At 44.2% G+C, this 15084-nt stretch overlaps 1 protein-coding gene across 1 annotated transcript; it reads left to right on the top strand.

Moving 5' to 3' along the window:
* The first annotated feature begins 936 nt into the window (after positions 1 to 936).
* LOC137191506 (G patch domain-containing protein 8) lies at positions 937 to 11217 on the top strand. The gene is made up of 3 exons (XM_067601635.1): positions 937 to 1168; positions 5470 to 5600; positions 6420 to 11217. Exon 3 carries the CDS (start codon positions 6493 to 6495, stop codon positions 10459 to 10461), a length of 3969 nt encoding a protein of 1322 aa, XP_067457736.1. The 5' UTR covers positions 937 to 1168; positions 5470 to 5600; positions 6420 to 6492; the 3' UTR covers positions 10462 to 11217.
* The last annotated feature ends 3867 nt before the right edge of the window (positions 11218 to 15084 follow it).

Consider the following 15084-nt stretch of genomic DNA (forward strand, 5'->3'; position numbering starts at 1 on the left):
GAGAAAAAGAGTGAGTTGGACAAGGAAAAAAAAAAAGGCTGGGACAGCATGAAAGCAGGCAAGAGAAGGAGAAAGAGAAGCGGGAGATGAACTGAGGGAAGGAAAGAAGCAGAGAAGGAGAGAAAGAGAGAAAGAAGTGACAACCTCAAATTAAATTCCCATCATGTCAGTGTAGAACAGAATTCAATAGTGTTTATTGGCAGCCCCTAGCCTGAGGGAAATTACATTCTGAAGCAGAGCATGGCATGAATGCACACACACCCCTGAACACACACACATGTGCACATAAACACACACACACATACACACAGGCAAGCACGCACATGTATTGTACACAGCACTACATGTCCTCGGACCAAGGAAAAAAAAGCCCTCTGGCTGATGTGAGCATGCAGACAAGCGATTTATCCCCTGAGGTCCATGTGCCATTTGCTCAGTGCATGTATATCTGTCCGTCCATGTGCTATTTACACGCCTGTATGTGTGTGTGTGTGTGTGTGTGTGTGTGTGTATTTGTCAGAAACTTCTTCACATGCACAATTTTTCTGGTGCACGAAAGTCTAAGTTGTGTATTTTAGATGATCTTTTTTTTTTTGTCTGTCGGCCTCAATTGCCATTTCCTCTGCAGTCAGACCATTTGCCATTACAGTACATACGCAGGTTTCTATTATAGTCACTGTGTTTCCCCAGGTTCAAGTTGCCATGAGCACAGGGCTTCAGTGCTTTTGTCCAACCTCCAGCCGCAGCAGCGGCAAAGTCAGAGTTCTTTAATGGGAAGCCATTTAACAGTTTTATGCAGAGCACATGTAGAGGCTATTACTGCTGATGTCTCTGGGATGCAGATTTGCTCTAAATGGCTAACAATCTGCCATTCTTTCGACCCTCCTCCCCCACTCCCCTTCCTCTCTATCTCTTCCCCTCTAGCCCTTTATGTCTCTGTCTGTTTATGCCTCTATCTTGAGCCCCTCATTTCTCTCCTTCAATCCCTCCAACGCTCTCACTCGTTCTCTCCGTCTCTCTTTTTCTCCAGGAGCGTGCAGAGAGGGCTTTGGGCTGCTCAGTGGAGGATCTGAAGGCTCTTTTCTACTGTGAGCTGTGTGACAAGCAGTACCTCAGACACCAGGAGTTTGACAATCACATCAACTCCTACGACCATGCACACAAGCAGGTACACGAGACGCACCTGCACTACACACACGCCATGTAGCAGCACACAAGTAGACACGCAAGCAGGCATTTTTTATGATCTCTTGTCATGGAATTTGGTTGTGTTAACGTTATATGTGTTGATGGAAAGCTACTTTACATTTTCATGTCAACCTGCCCATTGGGTAGAGTTTCACAGCAGGTACCAGTAGGAGTGTGACAACCACATCATCTCTTACAAGCATACACACAGAGGTGGAACACCTCAAGACAGATACAAACACACACATACAGTATGTATGTACTCAAGATTTCTATTTCAACAGGCTAATAACTTGAGATAAGATCAACTTTTTTTATTTTAAATATCCTTTTTCTCACCATCTGACCTTAAAATCCCAATAGGGAAGTATTTGCCATATTGCCATAAACTGAGTTTGAACAATTGATGAAGGTGATAAACTACAGACATGACCATAAAGCAATGTTATTACACCATATAAGGAAATATATCATGTTTATATGTTTTATGAGCTATGCAACAAATATACATTACTTTTGTTTGTTTCAAAGTCAGTCACAAACTCATGCACAGTATGTTACACTGTTACACTGAGAAATTACTTATGTTGTATTTATGTTATCAAATAGACTCCATAGTGGTCTAACTAATTTAGACTTCTAATGAACATGTTGTTGGAAAACTCCATTGACTGAAAGCCAAATAGAGCTATTGGGATTTTGGAGCGACAGTGGTATGTAAAAAGTACTGTCAATACCAATCACAGATAAAGAGTGAAAACCCCATTGCATTAGCATTTCACTTTGTTTTAAAGCTGAGGTCTCTGAGACCCCAGACAGAAGCAATGTGTCATTTTCTGTAGTGGATTTTTAAAACATGTAATCAGTTCTGCATAAAGTTTATGAGCACTTCTTATAAAATTAGGGAAAGTCATGAAGTATCCAGGTGATATAATAATGCTTAGTATGTTTTTAAGCTGTTAAATAATATTCTTAAATAGTCTTACTGGCTCTGCACCAAATACAAAACCAAAGCAACCATGATGCAAATAGAAATAAGTAAAAGTAAATCATAATCTGCACAGTATGACTTAATCTCCAATCCCAAATTTATAATATTGTAAGATTCTTTTATTTCCCCCTAATGTAAAATTTAGAGAACTTGATTTGTATGTATCTGGTACCAGAAGATGCTACTAAAAATTCACTTTGTTCTTCAATTTGTACTTCCTCCAAAAGAAAAATAAATATTCTGTACCAAATAAAACATGGAGCTATTACTCATAGCTCAAGTATGATTCTATTATTCCGGTTTGGACAAGATGGGGCCAATGGACCATTAGGAAAAGGCCCGGCAGCAGGTTCTCTCCTGCATTCTGCTTTCATTTCCATTTTCATACACAACCTCCACTCTGGACTAGCGGGCTGAAGGTTCTGCTGATCCTACAGCTATCTGTTGTCATGCCAAGACATACACTCACATAAAAAAACATACAGACATGCACTTACCCATTTACACATTCGTCCTTAAACACAGGCAATCTCTCAACCAAGCCAAGTCGCTTCCCACTTCTGAACGCCCACACTGTGCAACATGAAATAAACATTAAATAACACCGTTCCTTCGCTGTCATTGTTCTTTGAAAATGAATTGAAGCAACTGCAGGCCAATGTTAATGCTTTGTTTTAGCCAGCGGCAGGCACATGAAACAAGCTGCATGAGGCACCGAGCTGACAGTAGCCACTGGCACTGTGGGAACACACACACACACATACAGGCATGCATGCACACTCTGCCTACCGAGCAGACAACAGATGAAATTCTAGCTGAAGACAGCTTCCCTGCAGGAGTATTGGCTTTGGAGAATGGAAACTGATTGCGTTTGCTCTGTCTCCTTTCCTTGTCATCGATTCAGGGATAAACATGTCTGAATGCAGCGCTTTATCAGCATTTACTGCTGATTACAGAAATTGCTCATTACAACAGAATTACACTTCCTTTTAAATAAACTAGCAATCAGCCCATTAGCATGGCCTCTGACATGCTACCTAAGAATACATCATGCCTCATTCCAAGGCCCTAGTGGATATGAATCAACTCTGACTCATCCATAGTTGCCTCAGCCTGAGCTCTCCTTAACATATCTAAAGGAATATTGATCGAGGCTTTGACAGACGGATTGAGCTTCACAGCACACAGCTAGATAGGCATGTTGGAGAGCAGGAGTAATATCACTTCCTGCTGTTGGGGGCATGACATCATCTTTACAGACAAAAGTAAAGTGGGAAACGGAAATACCTCTGCCCCGTGTGCTCGGTCAAAACAGCTCTGCATGCAATATTTTGTTTGGCACTAAATATGCAGTAGCTACAGGTTTGCCTGCAGTGGGACTTGTTTTTAACAGAGAACAATGACCTGGCAGAGTGCAAATGCGAGAGAAAGGAGCAAGTATTCATTTTCATATATTCCATCTATTATAAACTGCTCTCTCTCTCAGTCATTGCCATGGACGGCTACAGTACAACGACTCTGATCTTTTCTTCCTCCCTTCTTCCTCCTCTATCCTGGCTCTGTCCGCAGTAGTTCATTATGTATGCTCTCTGCTTGAACATGATTAATATTTCCCATAGAATGAATCTGGCATCAAAGCCCTTAAAGCTCCTCACCGCACACTAAAACACACACACTGTACGATCACACACACACACACACACACATATACAATGCACAGGCTCCTATACTGCAAGACACGTATGTTTAAGGGATACAGACCCAAAAGTGCTGCTTCGTTGGCACATACTTAATGCTGTCTTCAGTGAGCTGACAGTGGGATGTTAAGCATCGAGTGATAATGTAGAAAGACACCCACTTGTGTAAGACTCAGCAGAGATTAACCTGACGACTGTCATCTCCTGCATAAGATCTGGGTGTGAAAGAGAGTGAGTGTATAAATAAATCTGATGTCTGAGAGGCTAATCTGATGTGTGCATGTGTGCATGTGCGTGTGAGATACATACTGTATGGGTGGATAATAGTGTAACATAATCTAAAAGTGAGAGTGGTGTAATCCTGTTGCAATTTATGCCACAGGATAAATTCACAAATATATAAAATAAACAACAAATCCTGAATTTATAAGCCATGGCTGGATTGCACACTGAGGTGGCTATACGGGGAAGTATAAAGGGAAGCAAGAAAGAATAAGACAGGAGATGGGAAAGGATGGTGGTGCATGATACTGAAGCTATTCCCTAACTCTTGAGTCCCTCCTTAGCCTTTAGACACACATACGCAGACAAAAAGAAACCCACCAACATGCACATGCACACACACACACACACACACCTGCCAAGCATGGATAAAGGAGGGATTAAAGTGTGTCAGAAAAGGAAACTGGGGAGAAAGGCATGAATCATTGTTTCCCTGAGAGGACTGGCACACCTATGGCTTCAGACACATAGTTTCACACAAATACACACACACACATACACACACACACATATAAAAACAGAGCTAATTGTTTTTTTTTTCCTGCACTGCGATGCAGGTGAAGACCCACCAGTTTGCTCAAAATGAAATCAGTCTTTCTTACTACACCGTAGTTCCTTCTGTTTCTTGCACGTGTGTCTGAAATGCTCACATGCACAAACACGCTTACACTCAGCACATAAAATGGTGCAGCATTTTCCAACTGAAATCTGTATCCTTTAAGATGTCTCTCGTGGTTTATACTGCCAGTGATCAGTAGCTATGCCTTTGTGTTTGGTGATGTGTAATTTCAATCAACAAAGCAACGCCTTTGGTACGCTCGCCCCCAAAAGCAGATGCCATTGGATCAGAAGCTGTGATGACTGACGAAGGGTTGATCATTTCAGGAATTTCAGTGGCATGCCACTTGATTGAAGAGGGCATAGCAAAGAGTGAAATGTCAGTCCAACAGATTTAGAAAGAGCATCATCATCATTAAATCACTCACGTCACTCATCTCAACAGTGTCTGTAATCTACTATTCACCAGTTGGGTTGTGTTTGCTCTCAAGCTGCGTGAGACTCTTTCTGCCAGGCTGAATGGAGTTAATTGGACATGAGCTTTGGAGAAGAACATCTGCAAATGCTGTTGACTGATGCGTATGGTTTGAAAGACAGCTGCCAGCAGAGAGCTTCCTAAAACTAATCTCTCGCTCTCTCTCTTCTCTCCTTTTGGTCCCACTCTTATGCCTCCCTACTCACTCACTATCCCCCTGCCATCCACCTACTCTTTCTGGCCCTCCATATATCCTGCTTAATTTTTATGTCCTGCAGAGGCTGAAGGAACTCAAGCACAGGGAGTTTGCACGCAACGTGGCCTCAAAATCATGGAAGGACCAGCGCAAACAGGAGAAGGCTATCAGACGGCTGCACCAGCTAGCACAGCTGCAACAGGAAACTCAGCGGTGAGTGGGAGGAGTGTGCATTTGTGTGTGTCCGTGGTAGTGTGTGTATGTAATGAGACTATGGGCAGGAGTCCAGGGGGATTAGAATGCATCACATCCAGTCAACGTTTCTTAGATTTGATGGATGCATCCACAGATGTGAGAGCACTCAGTTGGCCTAGATAGGCCACAGGTGAAGTAAATATAACATGAAGACACATTCTTGCTGACACTTTGAGAGTAGATGATTTGTAGGAGGACGAGATGGAGTTTTAGAGTAAGAATGAATAGTAGAATAAAAGTTATTTTTTAAAAGAAGTAAATAAAATGGAAAAAAAGCAGAAAGATGAATGTTGCCTCCAGGTTTGCACACCTAAAGCAATCAAAACAACTGATATAAAAACAATGCATCACATAATAATCAACTTGATTGCACCTATTCCCTGTGCAATTAAATGTGTTTTCAGGGGATGATATGTGAACAGCATTACTATGACTACCAATAACATGCATCTGCTTTCTTTCTTTCTTTCTTTCTTTCTTTCTTTCTTTCTTTCTTTCTTTCTTTCTTTCTTTCTTTCTTTCTTTCTTTCTTTATCACAGTATTGATCTTAAAAGTGACAATAGCCATATCCCTGTATAATGACATACCTGTATGTACAGTACTTAACTCGACATACTTGTCTGGATGTCTATAGATGCTTTTACAATGCCATTAGCTGTGCTTTTAAATCCATATATCAGTTAAAGGCTGAATTCAATTGAAGTAAACTGAGCCAAGCTAAAGTGAAGTAAAGTAACATCAGCTAAAGTCAAGTGTATTTGTTCTATCACCTCCAGATGCAGAGTCCCAGGAAGGTCTTATGGGCTAAGAAGTACAGTCCAGGTTGTGAGTCAGCAGCAAGACAGAAACATGGACCAAAGAGACCACAGTCCTGAGGACAAACCTGAACCCTTCAACCACACCCTGAGGCCCCCTGCTACACAACCGAGGACAGCTCCTCTCCGCCACCAGACAGAAAATCCTTGCCAATCTCCTCTCCAAATACCACTGGCCACTCTTGCAGAGTCCCCGCTAATCACACATCCGGCATCCAATACAGACCCTCCAGCAGTGAACCCCGAGTCTCACCTGGGCTTGTATTCCCAGCTGCCACTCCCTGGACGGGGGAGAGTGGGAGGCAGGCTCGGGGTGTCCTTCTGCTTCTCAAGGAGGGGGCCCAGGCTGGAGCCTTCCGCCTCTGTCTTCTCGGACCAAGAGGAAGAGGAGAGAGAGAAGAGGGAACAAATGAAAGAAAGGATAAAGGGAATAATGGAAGATATAGACAGGGAAATTGGGGCAGCAGAGGAGAGGAAACGTGGTGAGAGTGCAGAGCCGAAGTCCAGATCTGACAGTGCTGGACCAGGCGACATGCTGACAATCCCCAGAGAGGCTATGAGAGAAGAGGAGGAAATTGAAAAAAGGCACAGTGTGCACTCCACTGCAGCACCTGATAATCAGAGCCATGATTCACTATTCTTGCCATCACAGAACCAGGTGAACATAAGGGGCACAGCAGTGACAGGGGCACACATAGACAGTGAACACACAGACAGTGAGAAAGAGAGAAAGCAAGAAGCAGAACAAGGGAACAAGGACAATCCGTATATGTGTGTGGTTGGAAAAGATGGCTCTACCTGTCTGAGATGGCCTGTCAGTTTGCTTAAGTTCACCAAGTCTCAACCATACATCTCCTACAGCTGCAGCCCACTCTGCCCCCAAGACCCAGAACAACGCACAGATGATCAACAGGAGTCACAACAAAATCCATTATGCGCTCCCTCAGACGAATCATGTGTGCCAGCTATTCTTACACCAGACACCAACTCCTGTTTACAAAGACAGACAAGACATGAGCTGAGAGCACACAGACAGAAAAAAGCTGGTGAGAATGTCAAGGCAGAGCCACATATCGATGTGGAGACAGAAGCACACCTGTTCCTAAAGAACAAAAACCTTTCATCATCAGAAAAAGGACGATGCATGCTAAGTATGGAGAATTGTGTGAGGGCAGCCTCCCATCCATTTGACCCTGCTCATAGTGACAGCTCTGACACAAACTCCCAGAATCCTCCGGGAGGCAGATTAGGGGGTGCAAGAAGGATCAGGGAGAGAGCCATCACAGACCTGAGCTGTAAATTAGAGTCTGTCACCCAGCATGGCACACAGAGGATATGCATCAGCCCGTCCAGGTGTAAGTGTGGGAGTGAGACAATGTGCAAGTGTGCCAGTGCTCCGCAGCCGTACGTGGGTGTCTCTGAAGTGTCACGCAAAGAGAGGAAAGCCAGCACAAAGAAACACAAGCTGGGAAAGAGGAAGAGGGGCGAGAAGGAAAAAGCTTCAAACAAGCGCCAATCAGCAAGGTGCAAAGTGAGGAGTGTTGTCTCTACAGTCTCCACTGGCAGAGATAGAAGAGGAGAAGCTGGAGGGAGCCGCGGGAAGAAAAGGAGGCAAAGGGAGACCGGGGAGATGAAGAGGAGGAGGGTGCAGAGAGCAGGGAGCAGCTGTCTCCTGGGGAGATGTGAGGCTGAGCCAGTATCTGTCTCTGTCAGGAAGAGGAGGCCTCACAGGAGCCACAGCTCTGAATCCCAGTCACAGCCAGACAGAGAGCAGGCAGAGCACTGCAGTGCCTACTCCCAGCTCACCAGACACACAGCAGACAGAGACACAGAGGGGGAGGGAAAGCGAGACAGAGGTGCGGTGACTTTTCCCTGGCGGTCTCACTTCACCATACATTCCCTCTCACCAGGATGTAACTCAAAGCTGTTTTGGGAAAGGGGTCACCATAGCAACCCCAGGAGTTTCATTGACTGCAGTTACCCTGACAACAGCTGTGGTAGCAGCCCGGCGAGAAAGAGAAAACTCCTCCACAGGGACAGGAAATTCATTCATAGTAACAGGAAGAGTTCGGGGCATTGTGAAGTCTGGGAGGAGACAGATAGGGGGAGGAAAATGGGAGGGCGAACAGGTTGCAGAGACAGAGTTTTGATTTCAGATACAGAACAGTGGGACTGGATGAGAGGGAGCTGTCCTGGAGCTAGTGAGGAGGGCAGGCCAAGAGCTGAATGGAGATCGAGAAACAGAGCAGTAGAATGGGATCGAGTGAGTAGGTTCAGCCCCAGTCCTAGCAGCAGGGGCAGGAGAAGCAGAAATGTAAGCACAGAAGACATAGACTGGGACAGATGCAGCTGGGACAGATGGACGTGGGGTAGCAGCGACAGCTGGGAAGACAGGGGGACATACAGGTCCACGTCGGGCTCTAGGACAGGGGCTGACAGCAGAGACAGCCCAGGTGGTGTGTGGAGGTGTTCAGGCACCAGACGCTCAAGTTCTAGACACTTATCAAGTCCGGAGTGGTGGACAAGCAGGCAGATCTACAGCCCACAGAGTGTGTACAACACACAGGCAAGCAGTTGCCACAGTCCACGCTCCTGCAGCCCCTGCAGCCCCCGCAGCAGCACCAGCATGTCCGAGTTGAGCTGGGAGTGGAGCAGGAGCAGCACCTGCTCAGGAATCACAGTGGATGGGTTGACAGTTAGCTCCTGCAGGTTGTCCTCAGGAGCTCCGGGACTCTCACCTGAGGCCCCTCAGGAGACAAAGAAGCAGAGCAGCCCCACATCCACTTCATCTGTCCTTACTTCAAGCTCCTTCGTTCATTCCTCGCCCCACAGATCCTCATTTGCTCCCACAGTCCCAGGTCTCAACACACACCATGGTGACAGCAGTCCTTCACAACTTAAGGAGCTCAATTCACAGCCTGACCTTGGCCATGGTCCCTCTGCCCCTGTCACCACATGCAGCTCAGGCACATCCCCTCCAAGACAGTCCCCCAGTGATTCTGCGCCACAGAAACCAGCCAGGACGTTGCTTCTCCCTCTTATAGGGAAACTACCTGCAATCCAGAGAAAGGCTAGGAGGAAAAAGGGACTGCTGGAGAAGAGTCAGGAGAAGGAAGGAGAGGAAGAGGGGGAGGCTAGAGTGGATACCAGAGCAGTCGTCAACAGTCATAAATGTCCTCTGGACATGGTTGAGTCAAACCCCAGCAGCACACCAAATCTCTGCCTGTCGGAGATTAGGACTGATGACAAACAGACAGGTGGAGAGACAGCTCCGCCAATCAGCTTTACTGCAGAGGAGATGGACAAATATCGCTTCCTGCAAGAGCAGGCGAGAGAACACATGCAGAAAGTCCTGGAACAGACGCAAGAGAGAGCGGATTCGCACATAGAGACAAACTACACACATGCCGCACAGATAGAGAACTGTGGGACTTCAGAAGAGCAATACACACCTACACCCTTGCACAACCCTCCACAGCCTCAAACCCAGTCACTTCACACAGACACGATGCAAACACAAGCGCAGCACAGCCTTCAAGTCAGTCTCCCACTTCCACACGTGAGCCCACAAGAGAACTATACTCATCCTGTGGCTTTGGGTGTCCGCAACCTCCCCCCTCTACCGCTATCTCCCCCTCTCTCTAGCCTCCATCATATCATTTTACAACACACAGCCCTCTCCATGCCCCCCTCCTCCTCCTCCTCATCCTCTTCCACCTCACCTCCCTCTCCTGCCGTCCACCCACACCCAGCTCGGCTCCCTCACCCACTGCCCCCTCTTCACCCGTCCCTACCTCATCACCTTCACCTCTCTCCCTTCTCCATCTCCTCTCTGTTTCCCTCCATCCTGCTGTCCCATCATCCCATCCCTCTCCTCCCTCCGTCCCCTGCTTTCCACGCGACCCCTCTCGCTCCTCTCTCCCCAGTAGCCCTACAACCGTTGAACCCACAGCCTTTCATGGACAGAGCATGGCCAGTGAGGTTTCAACAGAAGGCGTTATGATTTTCACAGAGTGGCTGCCATGTTTATTAATCTTCCTTGGCAACACAGACTAGAGAGAGAGAGAGGATTTTTTTGGTTTGGACAAAAGCCTGCTATTTGAAATGGGGATGTATCAGTGCTTTTACAAGCTTCAGCTCCATCTCTTATTCACATATGCCCTCACACACTCACACGCATGCATACACACACACAGTCCGACTATTGACTGTTTTCAAATGAAATTTTATTTCTCCATTTAGCCTCTGCTGTGTGCAGCAGACAGTGAGAGAACTGACTTTGATCCTTTTGCTTTTTCTATCATTCCTCATTCAGGCCCAGAATAAAGAAAAAGACACACCTGCTATTCAAAGACAAGCATGGGCTTGTGTCATCCTCTCTCTTTCCTTCTGAACCACAGACAGACCAGCTGCCTTTTGAAGTATCCTTCATGCCAGGGACAGAGGGGCAAGAGAAAGCGATAATACTATTCCCTTATCTCCATTTCATACAGGTTATCTGAGTTAAAGTGTGACTTTCAACAAACATAAATAATGTTCCAGGGACCGGGGGGCATAGCAAAGCCATTTTAACCTTGGTGTATACTGTATAGATAGAGGTAATTCTGGACACACACACATACACAGTAGGGAAGGACAACAACTAATTTCCATATCTGACACATGTAAAGACCTGTTTTGTCTCTATAGTGTAAATATTCTGACAGTGAGTGATAACATTAGAATCATGGAAAACAATAAAAATAAAAGGTGAATTTAACCATGACCCATTGTACAATGCTTATTTCACATCCTACAGCATCAGTTATACAAATATTTATGTGTGACAAGAGATCTTTTTTTCCCCACACAGTATTTATAACAAATCAGTTGTTGTTGAGACAGCGATGAATGAATCTGATCTGTTACATTAAAACTCGGGTGAAAATAAATGCTTTTTATTATTCTGTCTGATTCATGTTGATCGTGCAACATGTTGCAACAAATTCCACATAAAGAATTAATACAGTGTGGTTTACCACTTCTCAAAGTGCAGCCCAGATTTCATAGGAATCTTGTAAAATATCATAGAGCAGTGAGGTCCCTACTTGTACTTGCTTGTGAACCCTTAATATGAAGCAATGTCTACCTGTCACAGTGTGCATGTCAAAAAGTTGTGAGTAGCTCAATCAGAGGGTGATTGTCCCTTACCAGAGTGTTTTATTTGAAGAATTGTTGAGGTTTTAAGAGTTAAAACTGCAGTATTTCAGGAAAAAGCAAAGACTAGAGGAAAGTTTATTCAATAAACATAATTTTGTGCAGCAGAATTTTAATTATCTTATTTCCTGCCCCAGTAATCATCCGGCGATCCCTTGTGGAAGTCCCAATACCCAGGTTGGAAGCCACAAAAGATCTAAAGGAATGGTGACATTTTCTACAAAGAAAATAGAATAGCAATTTATTTAATATCAAGATGTGCAAATTGATCTTTAAAAGTTTTTTTATGCTCAGCATCTCTAAAATATTGAGGAATAAGTTCGAAGGTGTTTTTATTGTCAGTCATAAAGAGTTACACACTGCCCTTTACAAACTACCACACTATTTTAATAGTATGCTATTACTCCCTTTTATCGCCAAACAGATAAATCATTTTGTCAAAACAGGCACATTTCTTTAAACACATTTCATTATAATGTCCAGTTTGACCTTTAGTTCATTGCATTGGAGATGACCAAAGCCCAAAGCCAAAAAAAATATCCTCTCAGTTTCAGAACAACAGACACTTAATCTACACCAGACAGTTTTGTGCATGTTGTTTTTGAAGTATCATGTATCTCAAGTTAAAAAAAAACAACCTTTTTGCATCATTCATGAAACATCGATGAGTGCCTTTCTTGCATGTCTTGCCAAGGGTTATGATGGTTAGTAACTGTTGCTATGCATCCAGGCCTTGTGATTGGTGAAGGCGCAGATGTATTAAAGCTGCTTGCCAAACAGTTGATCACTGCAGCGGCCGGCACTCAGGGAGCAGAGCACAGAAGAGAACAGAGCGGCATCCAGATGGTCTATGGACTTTGACTACCCAGAGTGCTTTGAGAGATTGGATTGATTTGCCCTCCGTGATATCAGTGAACACAGCCTAGCATGCAGGGAGGCTACAGCAAGGGGTGACAAAAATACAGACACAAAAACAAGACTCAAAATTTAGACTTCCAGTCCTGAGGTGTTGACTAGAAATATAAGTCGTGCCCTGCAGAGATTTAGTAATTAGAGCACAATTCCTCTTTCTCCTCCTTGTGACCCCCTGAGCTTGTGAGTGTGTGAGTACATGTGTGAGTTTGCGAGAAATAGAGACAGAGAATCCCTATCTCTCTGCACAGGACAGGAGATAAAACAGACTGTGTGAAATATAGAGCAGCAATAATTAGCAGCTGTTACAGCATCAAACCTCTCTATCTCTACCTCTTCCTCTCTCTCGCTCACTCACTCACACACACACACACACACGCACACACACACAAACACAATTGCTCTGTTCTTATCCCAGAGTTTAATTTAGATATACTCAAATGTGCTGCAACAGTCTTTCAATAGTGATAATCGGCAGATCATACAAAATCAGCCCACTCCGGTGTTGCCCTCCATCTTCTGTTCAGTTCATATCCATTAAAACAACTCACACATTTTAGCTGGAAAATGCTAAAACTTTCACAGACACAAACACAAAATATAAAAGCAGGGATCTGAAAAAAACCCCAGCAAAGAACATAAAAAAGCAAACTAATCCATGGATAGGGAATGCCAGGGGCCTTTACTTTACCATAGCATAAAAATTATAAGTCGCACACATGCAGAGTTACTCACACAGGGGTCATTTGGAAATTAGTAATCACAATATCACTGTATTTTCTGTCAGTGACTGATTAAATCATTACCTAAGCCCTGAGATTTGCCCCCTGGTGTGTTCATGTTTTGCTGTTGTGTGTACGATCGTGTATGCACGTGTGTATTTGTGTGCGCATGCAGGAGTGTGGGTTGATTTATGATCGAGAGAGCGCGGTTTCCTCAGTCAATCGCTCCTGTGAATTAATGAGGTATAAAAACTAAAGCTGGCACTCAGTCAAATACACCACCAGTCACAGAGAACTCACTGCTGGGGCAGGATCACTCCTATTGGCACCGCATTTGATTGTTATATTGTGGGTATAGATTGCATTGAGCAAAAGAGCCCCTCACGGCTACTGAAACGATCCATTGACTCAAATTGCAATGCTGTATAAATGAGACACTTCAAATCTCTTGCTTTCTCTCTTTCTTTTTTTTTTGTGGTCTCCACTCCTACCATCCGCTTTTGATTCAACCGGGTCAGTGGGGCTGTGTTCAGTTCCCCGGGCTGTCCCCTCACTGCACAGAAGAAAAGGCACCATTACACCCTCTTCTCAATTCCCCTCATTCAGTGGCTACATCTTTTACATGTTTGAATACTGTTGTACAGCACAGACCTTCACAGCACAATGTGCTTTGCAGTATTATTATTAGGCAGAAAAAGCCCCTTCCCATACCTTTTCTCTTCCAGTGACATTCATTAAAAGTTTTCTTGAGTCGTGGCAGAGTATGACCTACAGTACCAGGCTGTTCCACTCCAATTTACATCTTTTTACTGAATCTCTGCAGCTCTCACGACTAGTAGTTATACTAACAGTCAGAATAATATTCTAACTGTTCCACTGAACCACCGACTGACATTCAAAAGCTACAAGTGAAGATAAAGTTGAAAAGGTTGGAGCTGCTTCAGATTAAAATGTATTAACTGAATAGAAACTCTAGTTTGCGTTAGCCGAATAGTCAGATGTCCTCTTAGACGTATCATTTGATCATAAGGTAAAATACTATATAGGCTGATGCATCACTTTGTCAACTTTTGTGAGTGTTTGAACTCCCATAAAGGTACAGTTCAAAGAGTAATCTGTCACCACTGATGTGTCAAGAGGCACTGCCGTTGCTGCAGGTGCAATACGCGGAAAGCCAAATGGCTTCAGGATGTTTTTAGAGCTTTTACATCAAAAAGATATATTGTTGTGTGTATGATTCAGAGTCAGAAAAAACACCTTTATCCTATAAAATACCAGTCTATTTTGGGGTTTTTGATATTCTTTTCATTTATGTTTGCCTCTCTTGTTGAGGAGAGACTTGTTTGTGTAGGACTTGTATTATGCAGGAATAACTGTGAATTCTGTTCTACAATGGATTTAAGGATTAGGGGAAGTAGTGGGCTTGGTGATACTCTTAAATTTGGCACAGTCGCCCAAGGACATGACACTGTCAGCACATTGCTTACACTCATCTGCGCACACATGCACACACAGAGGTGTAATAGGGTATAATTTAGGGGGCTGTAATAGTGAGATGTGATGCTCGGTTGTAAGACAGCATGGCTAATTCCCCGGTTATGTTATCTCTGAGAGACAGATGTTCCCACCAAAGATTACTATGTGTGCACACAAACACACACAAAAAAAAACACACACACACAAACTGTGTGCATGCAGAGAAGCATGAACACATTCAATCCTCAGACAATAGGAGCATGCGGGACAGTCTAAAATAGCCTTATTGACCAAAAACACAGATCAATGATGAAGACAAC

Source organism: Thunnus thynnus, chromosome 10, assembly GCF_963924715.1.
Source record: "Thunnus thynnus chromosome 10, fThuThy2.1, whole genome shotgun sequence".
Classification (NCBI taxonomy): Eukaryota; Metazoa; Chordata; class Actinopteri; order Scombriformes; family Scombridae; genus Thunnus; species Thunnus thynnus.